The 15,236-nt window shown below is 53.2% G+C and overlaps 2 protein-coding genes across 3 annotated transcripts in view; both read left to right on the top strand.

The window, feature by feature from the left end:
* The window catches only part of PGPEP1 (pyroglutamyl-peptidase I), a 9,097-nt gene extending 8,366 nt beyond the window's left edge, over positions 1–731 (top strand). For both annotated transcript variants that reach the window (XM_018083562.2, XM_018083563.2), the window contains one exon: positions 459–731. In XM_018083562.2, coding sequence (XP_017939051.1) covers positions 459–651 — 193 coding nt within the window. In that variant the 3' untranslated portion in view covers positions 652–731. The remainder of the gene's footprint in view (positions 1–458) is intronic.
* A 14,368-nt stretch (positions 732–15,099) lies between these two features.
* The window catches only part of GDF15 (growth differentiation factor 15), a 1,395-nt gene continuing 1,258 nt past the window's right edge, over positions 15,100–15,236 (top strand). The window contains exon 1 of the mRNA XM_029963856.1: positions 15,100–15,114. Within this exon, the coding sequence (XP_029819716.1) occupies positions 15,100–15,114 (15 nt within the window). The remainder of the gene's footprint in view (positions 15,115–15,236) is intronic.

The raw sequence follows: 15,236 nt of genomic DNA, 5'->3' as shown, positions 1-15,236 counted from the left end.
GGCAGCCACCACCTCACGCGAACGTGTCCCGTGTGTTCCCTTCGTGCTCAGCTCTTGAGGCCCCTAAAATTCATACACTTGTCATGGAATCACAAGGTTGGAAAAGCCCTCAAAGGTCATCAATTCCAACCATTCCCCCAGCACTGCCAGGGCCACCACATGTCCCCAAGTGCCACATCCACGTGGCTTTTGAGGTCTCCCACCCCTCACTTCTCACAGGGTTGGCAACACCCCCTATTTTTCATTGGTCACCCAACCATCAGGGATATAAAAAAGCAGTTCTTCGTGGGTTTTTTTTGTCTTAGATTTAATTAGAACAATCCCAGACTCACAATTCCAGGCTCGTATTCCACTTTATCCCACTAAATCCCGCTGTTGTGCTGATCCACAAACGGCTCGTCCTGACCTGTATTTGTGTGATTTTTCTGGGGTAAATAATCCCTCTTTTTGTGTTCCAGGTACCTCTGTGACTTCACCTACTACACCTCCTTGTACCAGAGCCGTGGGAGGTCGGCGTTTGTCCACGTTCCCCCGCTGGGAAAACCTTATTCCGCGGAACAGCTGGGCCGGGCCCTGCAGGCCATCATAGAGGAGATGCTGGATCTCTTGGAGCACTCCGAGGACAAAATCAACTGCCAGCACGAACACTGAGCGTGGGCAGGGAGGCCAGCCTGGTATTGCACTTCCAAAATTTTTCCCCTGTTGCTGAAGTACTGGGGGGGAAAAAAAAACCAACAACAAAAAAAACAAAACCCGGGGCTGAGACGTTCCGGACCCAGAATTGGAGATTCCAAAAAAAAAATAACCCAAACAAACAAACAGAAAAAAAAAACAACAAAAAAAAGGAAAATTCCTCTTCTAGAAATGGACTTTTATTTTTTTTTTGTCGAACCTGTGAGTTTCAGCCTTGGCAACAAAGGATTCAAACTCTCTTCTTTCAAGACACCTCGTTCCTGAGTGACTGAAGTGGGTGTGTGTGTGCTGGGAGCTTCCCTGTCAGCCAGGGGATGGAATCTGGCACGGATATGGGAAGTTCCTCACCTGGACTTGGCCTTCAGGTGCAGGGAATGGATAACCCAGCCCTCTACTGGCTTGTCTTTGAGTTGAAAGGTTTGCTTTCAGTCAGTTTTGGGGTTTCTTTCCCCCCTCCCCTCTCTCTTTGACCCAAATTAGAAGGTAAAAGTACACCTGGAAAGAGTTGGGATGGCGTGGGACTGCCTTGGAGAAGAGTTTGGTGGGGGATGAGGAGTCTCCAATTGCTTTGCTGAAATGGGGAATTATTTTAGGCACTGACTCCTCACCCCACACCCTCCAAACATCAGTGGGGTCTCTGTGATGTGCTGGTTCAGTGTAGCTGCAGGTAGAAGGGCTGTATTTGGATTCCTTTTGCCTGGAGCAGGATTTGGGTTTTTTGGGGCCAAACTCTCGCCAAATATTCCCAAATATCTTCTTTTTTTTTCCTGGCTCCCTCTTGGCCACCTTCTTCCCTCAAGTCAACCTCCAGTGGACCTCCTGCACCAAACACCTCGGGAGTGCCCAAAATGAACCATCAGTGGTTAAAGAGCTTTGCTAAAGGCCACTTTCCCCATGGGACATCTTCATCCCGGCCTCTTGGTGCTCCCTGTTTGGCTTTAAGGCAGAGGTTGAGTAATTTATAACTTCCTTAGTTACAAATCTTTCCCCCNTCCCTCTTGGCCACCTTGCTTCCTCAAGTCAACCTCAAGTGGACCTCCTGCACCGAACACCTCGGGAGTGCCCAAAATGAACCATCAGTGGTTAAAGAGCTTTGCTAAAAGCCACTTTCCCCATGGGACATCTTCATCCCGGCCTCTTGGTGCTCCCTGTTTGGTTTTAAGGCAGAGGTTGAGTAATTTATAACTTCCTTAGTTACAAATCTTTCCCCCCCTCATCCCAGTGATGTTTAACCCAAATCCCGAATCGCCGCCTCTGGTTTAGAGGAGGCGTCAAAATACAGATTAAAAGAGGTCCTGTCAAATCTAATCCCAGATCTCCAACCTCTTCCCACCACCTGGAAAGCCCAGGCAGTGGTTTGGAAACAAGGAATTTTGCTTTGGGTGAGGATTCCAGGCTCTTTCCCCCCTCTCCCAGTGGGAGGCTCCGAAGTGCTGCTGCTTGTGTGGACTTTCCCAGGAATTCTCTTTTGGGGAAGGGCACAAGCAGGACTTGAGAAGTGGGTGATGCCTGCTGGTCACATGTGGAGATTTTGCTGCCAAATCACGAGATTCCAACAGAAACCAGAAGATGTTGCAGCAGGAACAGACTCCAAACTGGTGGCTGAGGACCAGTCGAGCTCCTCGAGGAGCCTTTTAAATGAAAGAAGTCTGTGATTTGATTAATACTTTTACAAATATATATATATATATATATATAAATCAACTTTTTGAAACGTTTTAAACCTCCCTTGTTTTAGTTTTTCCAATGCTGACTGGCTCTGTTATAGTATCTCTCAGTGAGAGCTGCCCTGGACTTGCTGTTTGCCAGGAAAAAATAGGATGGCAAAGGACAAAACCACTCCTTGTAACCCTCAAGAGAGAGGACAAAGACTTTTCCAGCTGCAAGAACTCTCAAGGGGGCACCTGTGGATGAAGAGTTTTGGGTAGACCCAGGGAAATTCCCTCTGTTTTCCCTCTCCAGGCTCAATCAAAGGAATTCTCCTTCCAATGGAAATATTCTTCCCCTTCAAATCCGAGGTAGCACTTGTCAGACTTTTCTGATTAGTAATTTATTCTATTTAATATTTTGTTGAAATCTTCATGGTTTGATGCATTTTATTTTTATTTTTTTTGGGTGATTAGTTGAGCTACTTATCCCGTAGGTTTATCCCACTGTTGGTGGGAAGTTTTCCTCCTGGGTGTTTCTTAGCTGCTAAACTTGGGAAAGGGGATTATCCACGTATTCCAGGAGCTTTGGTGATGGAGTAATTCCCAGTTAAACTATTTAATTTTCCCTGTAGCTGTGGATAAAATGGGAGGGGAGGATCAAGAGATTGGTGAGGCCACAACAGAATTCCAAGCATGGAGTTGGAGCAGGAGCGGGAAGGGCTGGTTGGAGCTGAGCTGGGGGGGCTCTGGGGGGATCAGTGGGATCCAGGGGAGGTGTTCCCTGTCTATCCATGTCTCCTGGGTCTATCCATGTCTCCTGGGTGTTCCCACACCCTTTGGAGCCTCGGAGATCCCGCTGGTGGCTCCGAATCCACCAGCAGGGAGCACAGACAGCAGCAGTTCCGTGGGAAGAGCTTCCCCCACATCCTGTTCAACACCTCTAAATATTCCTGGTTTGGGTGCTCTCTGCTGTTCCAGGGGAAAATCCGGAGCCAGTTTCCGTGCCTGCTGCTGTCTGAGGACCACAGTGCTTGGCCTTGGATGTGTCAGCATTAAAAATCCCATTTTTTTTTTTTGGGGAACAGTTCGCTCCGAGCTCTGCTCTTGTGAAGCTCCACAGGATCAGTTCCTTTAGGAAGCATAATTTATTTTATACTCTTTTTTTTTAGGGGGATTTTTTGAGAATTAGTCCTGAGGTTGTGTTTGTAAAGGGTGTCGTGGTCATAGAGAAATTTCCTGTAGCAAAACTTGGGGCAAAAATGGCATTAAAATTAATTTTATTTCGTCTGACCTAAATTAAATACTATTTTTTTTGGGGGGGTGGGGGGTTTCAAAGCTTTTTTTGTTGAATTCACCAAGCTTTTCCTCTAGGTGCATATAATTTTTCTTTGGGAATAGGATGTCCAAACTGGTGCAGAGCTTCAGTTTGTGTAATTCCTATATTCGCTCCCTCTTCCAGTTCCTCAATAAATAGGATTTGCTGATTTGCACTGACTGGGAGACCTGTTGCCAAGCCCAAAAAAAAAAAAAACTTCGTGCCAGTGAGTGAAAGGGTAGGGAATTCAGCTGGAGTTGTTCATCCCCCTTCCCCCCCCCAGTGCCTGTGACTTGGAATATGGGAGAGCTGGTGGAATTTTGGGATCGTGCGACTGCAAAATTGGGGATGGGGAGAACTGAGGGCTGAGGATATTTGGTGTGGAAGAGAGAATTTAGGGAGGTTCCACTGGATGGGGGTCTGATGTCATTTCTCTGGGACTGGCCAAGGTGCTGGGGAGGTTTGGGGTGACAGTTGGATCGTTCCGGCCGTTAAACGCTGCCGAGGATTTTGAGGAACTCCAGGTGCTCCTGAACGTCTTAGTTTGGTGGTGCTGCTGGCAGGAGGTGAATTAAATGTGGGGATCTGCTTAATAACCACAGGGGAAAAAGGGAATTGTGAGCTTGGAAGGTTCTTTTCCATAAGGATTCACGTGGGACTCTGATCCTTATGGATCCCTCCTGACCTGAGCGATCCTGGATGTGGTCAGAGGGTTTTTTTTTTACCTGGTGCAGAAGCTGTTTGTGATCCTTTTTGGAGAGAATCTCCAAACCTGGCAGCAGTTCACCTCATCTGGAGTATTCCCCAGCCTGGTTGTTTCCTCCCAGAACGTGGGAGAAGGTGGGAAAAGGATGGAAAAGGTCGGGAAGAGGGTTCGAGGTGTCGAGTGGGGTTGTGGCATGAGCAGCCAAGAACTGCTGAGCTTCCAGAGTCCTTCCAGGAGGGAGAGACCTGGCTGGGGGTGTTCAGAGTTCCAGACTTCACAAAAGCTCTGCTTTCACCCCGAAAAGGAGGGAATTTTTGGGATAAATGCTTCCTTGGAGGTGGTGTTTTGGTTGGAAAGCTCAGCCCGAAGGCGTTGGGGGATTCCCACAGCAGGGAAAGATTCCTTGAACCAGAGCTCTGAGCTAAGATTGGAATTATCATCTCTGTAGGGTTTGTGCTGTGGAAAATCAGGTGGAAAAAGGGGACTTTGTGTCCCAACTCACCTGGAATCAGGTGTAGATGTAGCATCCAACCTCTCAAGCAGGCAATATTTAACCCCAAAGGGGATTATTCCAGGTTTTTATTCTGGAATAAAACCCCAGGAGCTTCCAGGCCTGCACAGACAGCACAGGCTCCCAGTGTGTTGTTGGTTTTGGTAGGGAAAAGCCTAAAAAAAAAAGTTTAAAATCCACTGAAGTTTCTCAAATAATCTTGAGTTGAGTTGGAACTGGGTGATCTTTGAGGTCCCTTCCAACCCAAACCATCCTGGAATTCTCTGACCCATTGCCCTCGTGGGTGGATTTTTTTATTTTTTATTTTTTTTGTGTGTGTGTGAGATGGAGAAAAGGAATTGCAGGAGGAGGAGGAGCTTCTTCAAACCAAAAAAAAAATGGGAAAACCCTGAAAATGAGGAACTCTGGGACTCCCCACTGCCAAAGCTGCAGCAGCAGCAACGACGCTCTGGCCGTGGTGGTTTCCTGGTTTAATTGGCTGTGACTCGGGAATCTTTTTGAATTTCTCCTGGATTTCTGGCTCCAACAGGTTTCTCAGACACAGCTGCTGCAGGAGGGAGTGGTGCTGTCTGAAAGCTGCCTGAAAATCAGGATGTTTGGACATAAAAAGCACTCGGTGTGGGGCTTTTCTTAATTCAGATTTTCAGATTTCTCCCCCCCCCCACCGCAGACAAAACCATCAGGATTAATTTGTACAGACCCTTTCCCAAAGTAACTTCCTCCCTTTTATCTCCTTCCCTTTAATACTTCATCCCATAATATTTTAATGATTTTAATTTTATTTTAACGATAGGAATTTCAGAGTTGCAAAGGCTCTTTATAACTTTATTGACTTGGATAAACCCCCCCCTCCCCGTTGTTGATACCATAAATACTCGTCTTGATGTAGATGGATTTGTTATTTTTGCACCAGAATCCCTAATTTTTCGCAGTATAAAGTGCACTTTTTCTTAAAAAAAAATTACAAAAAACTTGTATTCCTGTCTGATGAGTGTCTTATGTGCTGAAAGTGATATTCTGCCAAAGCTCCAAAGCTGAGGATGTTGTTAATTCTTCGAGGTATTAACTGGAACCTGAGACCTGCTTCTGCTCAGTCTTTATTTTGAGACAAAAGCAGAGGAGGAAACGCCTCCCCAGGGACAGGAATTAAAGATGGGAAACGAAAAAAACTATCACTGCCCTTAAAACAAAAACTCTGTGGTACTTAAATCCTTAAATACAAAACCTTTCAGGTTTTTTCTATTGCACCAGCTTCTTAAATCACAAAATGTTTACTTTTCGATGATCAGGGAGTGCCTTGTCCTGTGCTGGGATGGATTAAATCCCCCGAGGTGGGTGGGAAAACTGCTGGATTGGTGTTCCTGAGGATGCCCTTCGGAGATGGAGCTCTCCAGGTTTGCTGACACACCCCCAGGGATTCTCCCTCCTCGCTTTTGGCTCGGGGTCGGCCCAATTCCTGAGGGTTTTTTTTTGGTTTTTTCCTGTGTCTCCTCTGAGCGAGGTGTTTGTCCCCCGGTTGTGAAACCCACGGTGTCTGTCTGGGTGTATCTCAGGTGTTCTCCCCGCCTCGTGCTTGTCAGGACTCCTGGAGCAACAATTCCAACCCCCTCGGGGCTCCCCGTTCTCTCCGTGTGTTCTTGCAGTGCCTTGTAAACCCCAAAACCCCAAAAAACCCCCCCGTGTGTCACGAAGGGCTGTGTGGTGAGGGACCAGCAATGTGCTCTCAGCTTGTACTGCCAGACTGGACTTTGTAACTGAGGATTTAAACCCGTGTTTCAAAGGAAATAAAGAGTTTAACTCTGACTCCACCGTGTGTTTTTAACCCCGGTTGTTTTCCGAGGTTACAAAAACCCCTTCCCCCTGTCCCACCCTAAACCACGTCCACGCGTCCTTTAAACCCCTCCACGGGGATGGAAGTGCTTTGCTGGCTGTTTTAAGGGTTCTCTCCCTATTCCTGCTACCACTGGGCCTGACTGGGAGCAAACTGGGATGACTGGGAGGGCTGGTGCCACCAGATGGTGCTGCCATACAGGCACGTTGTGCTTGGTGTCACCCCAGAGTGGGACAGCGGGGACCTGGGAGGGGGGTGACCCCCTGCAAGGATCCAGGTTGGCCCAGGACATGGGGAAGGTAAAAAAACACCTGGACAGCTCCAGCTTGATCCAGGACAGCCAGAGGTGCAACACCTTCACAGATCCAGCCTGATCTGGGATGTGGGGCTGGATCCTGGATCCTGGATGGCTCCTGGTTGATCCAGGACAGCCAGAGGTGCAACACCTTCACAGATCCAGGTTGATCCACGATGGGGAGAGGGTGCAACACCTGGACAGCTTGATCCAGGACAGCCAGAGGGTGCAACTCCTCCACAGATCCAGCCTGATCTGGGATGTGGTGCTGGATCCTGGAACCAGGGTCCTGGAACCAGGGTCCTGGATGGCTCCTGGTCGATCCAGGACAGATGGAGAGTGCAACTCCTCCACAGATCCAGCCTGATCTGGGATGTAGTGCTGGATCCTGGATCCTGGAAGCAGGATCCTGGATGGCTCCTGGTTGATCCAGGGCAGCCAGAGGGTGCAACCCCTCCACAGATCCAGGTTAATCCAGGACTTGGGGACAATCCAACCCCTCCACAGCTCCAGTGTGGTCCTGGGGGCTTCTCCTGGTCCTGACTCTCCTGATGTTGCAGAGATGGCAGGAAAAGGTGCTGGTTTGTGCCTGGAGGGGGGGGATCAGAAAGGAAAACACCCCAGTTCTTCAGGAATCTCTGCTTTTCCTCTGTCTTTTTTGTGGGAATGTTGGGGTTTTTTTCCTGAGCTGCCACGGTGATCTTACCGGGTTCTCCAACCTTTTCTGGGAGACACAGCTTTTATTCCCCCCACCAACACCCAGCACGTGCTGGGCACTGGGAATTTGGGATCTCCCTCCCAGGTGAGCCAGGACTGGAGCTCCCTGAGCCGCCCCCTGATGACATCACTCCCCTTTTAATTCCCTTTATAAGGTGATAAACGTTTCCTGCACGGTGCTCCCGGGGGTGATGTCATGTTCCGGGCATGTCATGTGTCCATGAGGTCATTTTGCAAACAGCTCCCTGGAGGGACAGATCCAAGGCTTTGCCGGTGCTGAGGAGGCTCATCCTGGAGCATCCCACTGGGATTCCTTGGTGGAGATCCAGAGATTCACGGAGGAGATGCCTTCGGTGGACTGGCCCCTCGTAGATCTTAATTTATTCCTTTAACATCCTACTCTGCTCCCCCCTCTCTTCCAGCCTTCCAAACCCTTCCCAAACGAGGTGGGAATTTTGGGCAGCGTCCATCTGGCAGGCTGCTCCCTCCCCGTGGTTTCCCAGCTTGCAAATCAAAGCTGAGCTCAGGCAAAGGTGCCCGAGGAGAGCCCACCCTCTCCCGCAGCCGCTGCTCCCCGGAGCTTCCAGGGCCTCAGATCTGGGGCAGGGGAATGGCTGGAATTTCCTGCCTGCTCCCAGCAGCCCTCGCTGCCTCCGGTGGGGCATGTGCAGGCAGGTCCCAGGGCATGTCCAAGGGCAAATCCAAGGGCAAATCCCAAGCAGGTCCTAGGGCAAATCCCAAGCAGGTCCTAGAGCAAATCCCAGAGCAGGTCCCAAGACATGTCCTAGGACAGGTCCCAAGCAGGTCCCGGGACAGGTCCCAGCACAAATCCCAGGGCAGATCCCAAGCAGATCCCAGAGCAAATCCCAGAGCAGATCTCAGGGCATAAGCCAGGATATGTCCCAGAGCAAATCCCAGGACAGGTCCCAAGCAAGTCCCAGGGCAGATCCCAAGCAGGTCCCAGAGCAAATCCCAAGAATTTGGGATCCCAAGATCTCAAGCAGGTCCCAGGACAGGTACCAGGGCAGGTGCCAGGACAGGTCCCAGAGCAGGTCCAGGACATGCCCCAGCACGTGTCCCACACATGTCCCAGAGCAGGATTCGCTGCCTCTCCCGCCCTGGGATGGGCTCCTGGGGATGAAAAGCCTCCCAGCACAGCCAAGAATTCCCAGCATGAGCTTCCCATCACAGGGATGATGCTCTGCCTGCCTCTTCCCCCATTCCAAGGGCTCCTCACCGTGACCTCCCACCGCGCTTCCCTTTCCCTGCTGCCGGGTGGTCCCACCTGGATCCAGCCTTCCAGGGGATACACAGGGACGTTCTCCACCAACCTCTGCTGCAGGGTGGGATTTTCTTGGCCGGTTCCCAACCAGCCTGGGGGGGGAAAAAAATCCCTTCTTGCTGCTCCTCTCTCCAGCTGCTCCGCGCTGCTGTGGATGCTCCATGCGGGAGCAACGTGCCCTGTGTACACAACCCTTTCCCGAGTCATGCTCCGGTGACTAATTCCCTCCTGACAGGCACGTGGAGCCTGGTCCATGTTTGGGATCACAAATAAATCCGTTTGTTTCTGCTGGAGGTCGGGCTAACAGCAACTTCGTGGAATTCTCTATCACCTTCCACCCTCATTCCTCGTTCAAAGCTGTGCCTTGTGCTCTTAAAATCCTACAGTTTTAAGGTTGTCCTTCCCTTGGAGCATCTTCCTTGGTGGAAGAGATGCTGTTCTGGGACGTGCCCAGGTTGGATTTGATTTCCTTCATCTATGTTTTTCCCATCACTTAAAAAAAAAAAGCAAAATCCAAACATCCAGACCCTTAAAATCCTTCAGTTTTAAGGAGCTTCCTGGGTTAACCTTCCCTTTTTTCCATGTCCTAAGGGTTCCCTCAGTAAAAGAGATGCTGTTCTGGGATGTGCCCAGGTTGAATTTGATTTCCTTCATCTATTTTTCCCATCACTTAAAACAAACAAACAAATATCCAGACCCTTAAAATCCTTCAGTTTTAAGGAGATTTCTGGGTTGTCTATCCCTTGTAGTGTCTCCCAAGGATTTCCCTGGGAAAAGGAGATGCTGCTCTGGGATGTGCCCAGGTTGGATTATGTTCCTTTCATCCGTTTTTCCCTTCTGCTCCATGTTGGAAAGATTTTTGGAGGAAGAATTTAGAGCTCATCTGGGTCCCTTTGGAGCCTCGTGCTCCGCTCCTGGGTTTGGCCCCACCATCCCAAGGGATCACAATGCTCCCAAAAGCCTTGGTCTGGGAATACCTCCTGGAAAATGGAGGGAAGGGGCTGTTTGGGCACATTGGAGGGTCAAGAGGCATCTCCCATGGAACAGAAAGAGGCTCCCACCGTGGAAAAGCTGCTTTTTAAAGCTACTTCTCAATAACAATCTCAATAACCCACATCAATCCTGCTCGGGCTGAGCTCGTTCCCAGCTGCTCCTGCAGATGATCCTGAATATCCTGAGCTGGAAGAGACCCACAAAACCCATGAAATCCAGCTCCATGATGCCCTCAAGGTGTTTATTACACCTTCTGATGGGGAAACACCACCACAAACCACAAAGCATCCTCACCAGAGCCCACCCGGGAATCCCCCTGTCCCGGCAATCCCCGTGTCCCGGGAATCCCTGCGGGAAAGACGCTCCTTGGGAGCTGAGAACATCCTGGTGGCCAGAGCATCTCCGTGAGGAAGGCGCCGGTGGCGTGACCGAGGGTTTCCCAAGCCCCGTTCCCGTTTTCGGCGGTCGGATGGGAGGCATTTCCTGCCCTTCCCCGGGGCCGAGGGGGGCCGGGAACCCGAGTTAATCGTTGACCGGGAGGCAGGAATGTCTTCGTCCAAGTGGAGCAGAAGTCTCGTTTTTGGGAGATGCCGTAAACTTCGGAGCAAAGGGGGGGGGGGGGGAAAATGTGATTCCTGCTGGGATGGGGGCAAAAAGCTGCTTTGTTTTGCTCGCCCTGGTTGTCTTTAGTTGGGAAACATCCAAAGGTCACCTCGGCCTCCACTCCACCACTCCGTGGTGGCAGCGTTGGGAAAACACTGGATGTGGCTTCCCAAACATCCCACGCCGGCAGCAGAGGGAAAGCCCCATCTCCCATCCCTCTGTGCCCATCCCCAGACCCGAAATGAGACAGGGTGGAGCCGCAATCCCCTCGTAAATCCAGGATGTGATCCCTGCCACCGGGGGCCTGGCCGGGTTCTTCCCCTTCCCCTCAGGGTTTTCTCTCTCTGAATTATCCCTGGAAGTGCCAGAGGTGCTTCCAGCCCCACCTTCCCTCGAGACCAACCCCTAAAGGGCAGCTTGGATCTCCCTGTGGCGGCAGCAGCAACCAGGCTGCTCTTCCCATCTTATCCTTTGGAAAAATACACCATGGGAAAGCACTATTTGCCTCGTTTTTCAGGGGGTTTTCCTCCTCCACTGCTCAGCCCAAGTGATTTCAGGGTGCAACGAGGTCCCTGAGGGATGTGGGGAGCACCTGATCCGGCACTGTTTGCCTGGCAGTGGGAAGCTCTGGGTGCTGGGAGCTGTAACCCCCCTCTGTGGGTCATGGGGTGATGCCCCCCTGTTCCTGAGGGGCTCTCAGCATGTTTTTGGGATCTCTTTGCCCAACAGCTGCAAGGAACTGAGAGACCCAAAATCCGGAGGGCAGCACTTCCCCTCTCACCGCTTGTGATAAGGAACTCTACCAAAAAAAAAACACCCCGAGGTTTCTGCCAGCTCGTACAGCTGGGGGGGATTTCCTGCTTTTTGGGGGGAATAGAAGCCCTCTGGAGCCCCCTCATCTGTGCTCTCCCCCCTCTCAGTGTCCCCCCACCAGAGCTGGGAGGGCAGGGCAGGGGCAGCCCCTCGACCACCATCCCAAGGATCAGGGGGAACGAAGGATTTTGAGGAGCCCCCGTTGCCTGTGGCCAGTTTGGGGTTTTGTCCTCGGATCCAACACGGCACCAGGAGCTTCTCCAGTCCCGCTCCAAGTCCTGCTCCAGCTGGTTCAAGTTCAGGGCTGCATCCAGCCCACGTTCCGTGGGGAAGTGACTCATGTTCATGTTCCCCTTCCTGGGTTTTTTAGAAGTTTAATCTCAGCATTTGCGAGGCGGCTTCTTCCCCTTGGTCTCGGCCATGGGGGGGCTCTGGGATGGCACCCACCACCCCCACCACGCTTCCCACCCATCCCCTGGAGATGGAGAGAAGGGAAAAAGGCTATTTACAGGGAATCATGGAATGGTTTGACTTGGAAGGGACATTAAAGCCCACCCAGTTCCACCCCCTGCCATGGGCCGGGACACCTTCCACTACCCCAGGTTGCTCCAAGCTTCATCCAGTCTGGCCTTGGACACTTCCACACCTTCCCAGGCTCAGCAGTGCATGCTCTGAGCTTTTCCTGAACTTCCCAGCAGCCTTTCCAGCCGCTGGATCTCTGTGTGATGCTTTAATCACCAGATCCCCCAATTTCTCTCCTGTTTGATGTGTGTGGAGAAGCGACAGCCCTGTGGCATCAGCTCCTGCTCTCCCTCATCCCATCTCAGGTGCTCTGAGCTCCAGGAGTCCCTGGGAACAGCAATCCCACGGTCTTCCCTGCTCTAGATCCCTGCCAGGTAGGTGGGATCTGTGCCGGGCTGAGGGACCCACAGAGGATGCACTAAGTGGAGAGGAGCCTTCAATCCCGCCGGGAAGAGGCGTTGGATAAACCTGACCTTCATAAACCTGACCTCCATAAACCTGACCTCCATAAACCTGACCTCCATAAACCTGACCTCCCGACGCCAAAGGATGTGCTGACGGCCCGGGAAGAGCCGGGAGGAAACGTGGGATGGAGCGGAGGCTGTGCAATCCCCTCTTGCAGGCTGGTGAGGACACGCTGGGACATTTCATCATCGCTCGGTCGGGAATCAAACCAGCTCCCAAAATCCCTGTTTTATGGCTTCAGCCGGACTGTAAATCTCCGACTTCCAGGGCTGGCGCCTTTCAGGGGGGAAAACATCCGGCTCCAGCAGCCTTTGGTGCTCCGGGAGCGGCGGGGCCGTGCGTCACTCCGGGATGGGGCTCGGGCCCACGGAGAGAGAATCCACTGCAAAAGCAGAACTTCGGGATTTCGGGGGTTGCCGGGTCTTGCTCAATGTGGTCGAAGGGGTCGGGGCCTCTTCCCCTGCCTGGACATGCCAAGGGCTCCGTTTCAGCTCTGGATGAGCACGTTTGGCACCATGTGGGTGGTGGAAGGGGTTGGTGGCCGGGCTGGCACCTGCTGGGGACACGGAGATGTCCAGGGTGGAGGGGGTGACGTGATGGTGATGGTTCTGCCCCAGGGTGGTAGCCAGAGGTTTGTGATCCTCCTGGGTGATACTCCCTCTCCCTTCCTCCTTGGAGTGAGGAGGATGAAGGATTGCAATCACCCCAGCTGACAAAATCCCTGGGAGAGGGATCACAGTGGGGTTGGTGCTCTGGGAACTCCCTAAGGATCCCCAGTGGGAAGATGCTCCAGGAGGGAGGTTCATCCCTGCCCAGCTGCTGGAGGGCTGGGTAATGCCCCACGCATGGCAGCAGCAGGATGGTGCCCAAATCCACACGGGATGAGGCCCTGGAGATAAACGAGGCTGCAACATTTCCCTGGGAGCCACACATGGGGTTTCACCCAAACTGGATGCCCTGGGAAGAGAAAAACTCCAGCTCCTCCTCACCCATCCCACTGCAAGGGTGGCTCCAGAGCCGGGCAGCAGAGCCAGAACCATCGTGTGGGCAATCCCCCCCACACGATGCTGGTCATCCTGACAAACTTCTCCTTTCCCGAGTTTTAGGGTGAAACGTTTGTTCTTGGCTTTGCCTCAGGCAACCCCTTGAGAAGCCGGGTGAGAAAAGCCCGAGGAGAAGCAGGGGGATAAACAGCCCTAAATCACGGGATTACTGCATGCACGTTCACCCCCTGGCAGGAGCACAGCTGAAGACCAGGCACTTGGATCAACTTCAGGGCGTTTGGGAACGGCCTCGCCTGCCCTGGGAGGACCTGCCCGTCCAACTCATCCCACCGGCGGTTCCTCGTCCCCCCGCTCGTGTTTTTTGGGTCCAAGCATCCCTGAGGAGAAGGCGGGAGGCGGGTGGTCCCGTGCCAACCTCCGTGGCTCGTTCCCCCCGTGGATTTTCTCCTCCCTAGCCCTGGTCTGGCACGGCCGCTGCCCGGCACACACGTGGCCCCGCCGGATTGGTGGCAGGCTCCGTCCTGCCTGGCTCCATTTGGGAGGATGATGATGATGTAACCCGGTGCCACAGTTGCTTCAGAAGGATCGGGACACGGGACATACCCACCCCTCTCGGCCACACCTGCACGGAGGAACCGGTGCCAGCAGCCGGTTTGGTGGGACAAGGTCCAGGGTTGATCCCACTCCTCCTGCGGGCGCGCACCCGGCACGAGCCCGGCAGCCCAGCTCCTCCTCCCCGCCCCATTCCCGCCTCGGTGGGATTTCGGGAAGGGGCTGCGTGCGCCTGGATCAGCCCCCTCATGTGATAACAGGCACCGGGGCGAGGCGACGGGCAGGGAAGGTGGCTGAGGATGCAGGGATGGACGAGCCGCGCCGGAATGCTGCGCAGCATCCCCTCTCCATCTCCCCCTGCCACCCGCTGGGGGAGGTGAGGGGGATTCCCCCAGCCACGGGATCCCGTGGGGGAAACGGGAAGCGGAAGATGGTGGGATAATTGTTGCTGAGAAATAGTATTCCAGACTTTCTTGTCTCTGCAGCTTCAAACCGGCTTGTAAATCGTCCGGGCTCCAGCACTGCCAGAACCTTTCGTGCAAAATCCCAGAGGAGAAATTCCTGCTGGGAGTTTACTCTGTCACCCACGGCAGGAGGGCGGGCAAAGTTCGGCTCCTATAAAGTCTGGTCTGGTCCAGTTCATTCATTCCCCTGGCAGCACGTCCAGCCTTTGCACGAGATTCGGGAGTAAAGGCTGCCCCGGGAGCTGCAGGATGCCGAGGAGCGCGATGCCCGGAGCGCTGAGGGATGTCTGGGCCACCCTCACCTGCCTCCAGCTCCTTCTGCCCCTCGCCGCCGTGGATTCCCTGCCCCTCACGTGGGACCAGGACAGGCTCCAGCTGGAAGCCGTCAAAAAGGGGATCCTGGAGCGGCTGGGAATGCCGGCTCCCCCCGTCATCCGGCACCAGCCGGACCAGGAGAGCATCCAGAGAGCGCAGCGGCTCTACCAGCAGAAAGTGGCAGAGCTGGCAGGGAACCGGAGCCGGGAAGAGGAGGAGGAGGAGGAATCCATGCCCAGGACCCGGCGTTTGCACCGCCTGACCCCCATCCGTAAGTGACTCCCTGTCATTCCACGACCCTCATCCCCCCGACACACGCGTGTGTCCCCGCGTGTCCCAGCGCGTCCCGCAGCCGGGCACTGTCGGGACATGACCGGGCATGCAGCACGGTGGCCACGGGCATCCTCGTCCCGCGGCTTCCTTTGCCCTGGAAGAGGGGAGGAGCCGCTGTTGGGGCTGTTTTGCTTAAAAACACCAAGAGCAGGGAATTTGGGATGGAAGCTTTT

The sequence above is a fragment of the Manacus vitellinus genome, unplaced genomic scaffold (genome assembly GCF_001715985.3).
Source record: "Manacus vitellinus isolate BGI_N305 unplaced genomic scaffold, ASM171598v3 scaffold_64_pilon, whole genome shotgun sequence".
Classification (NCBI taxonomy): Eukaryota; Metazoa; Chordata; class Aves; order Passeriformes; family Pipridae; genus Manacus; species Manacus vitellinus.
The sequence above is the reverse complement of the archived record's forward strand: the minus strand, read 5'-3'. Positions and strand labels throughout refer to the sequence as shown.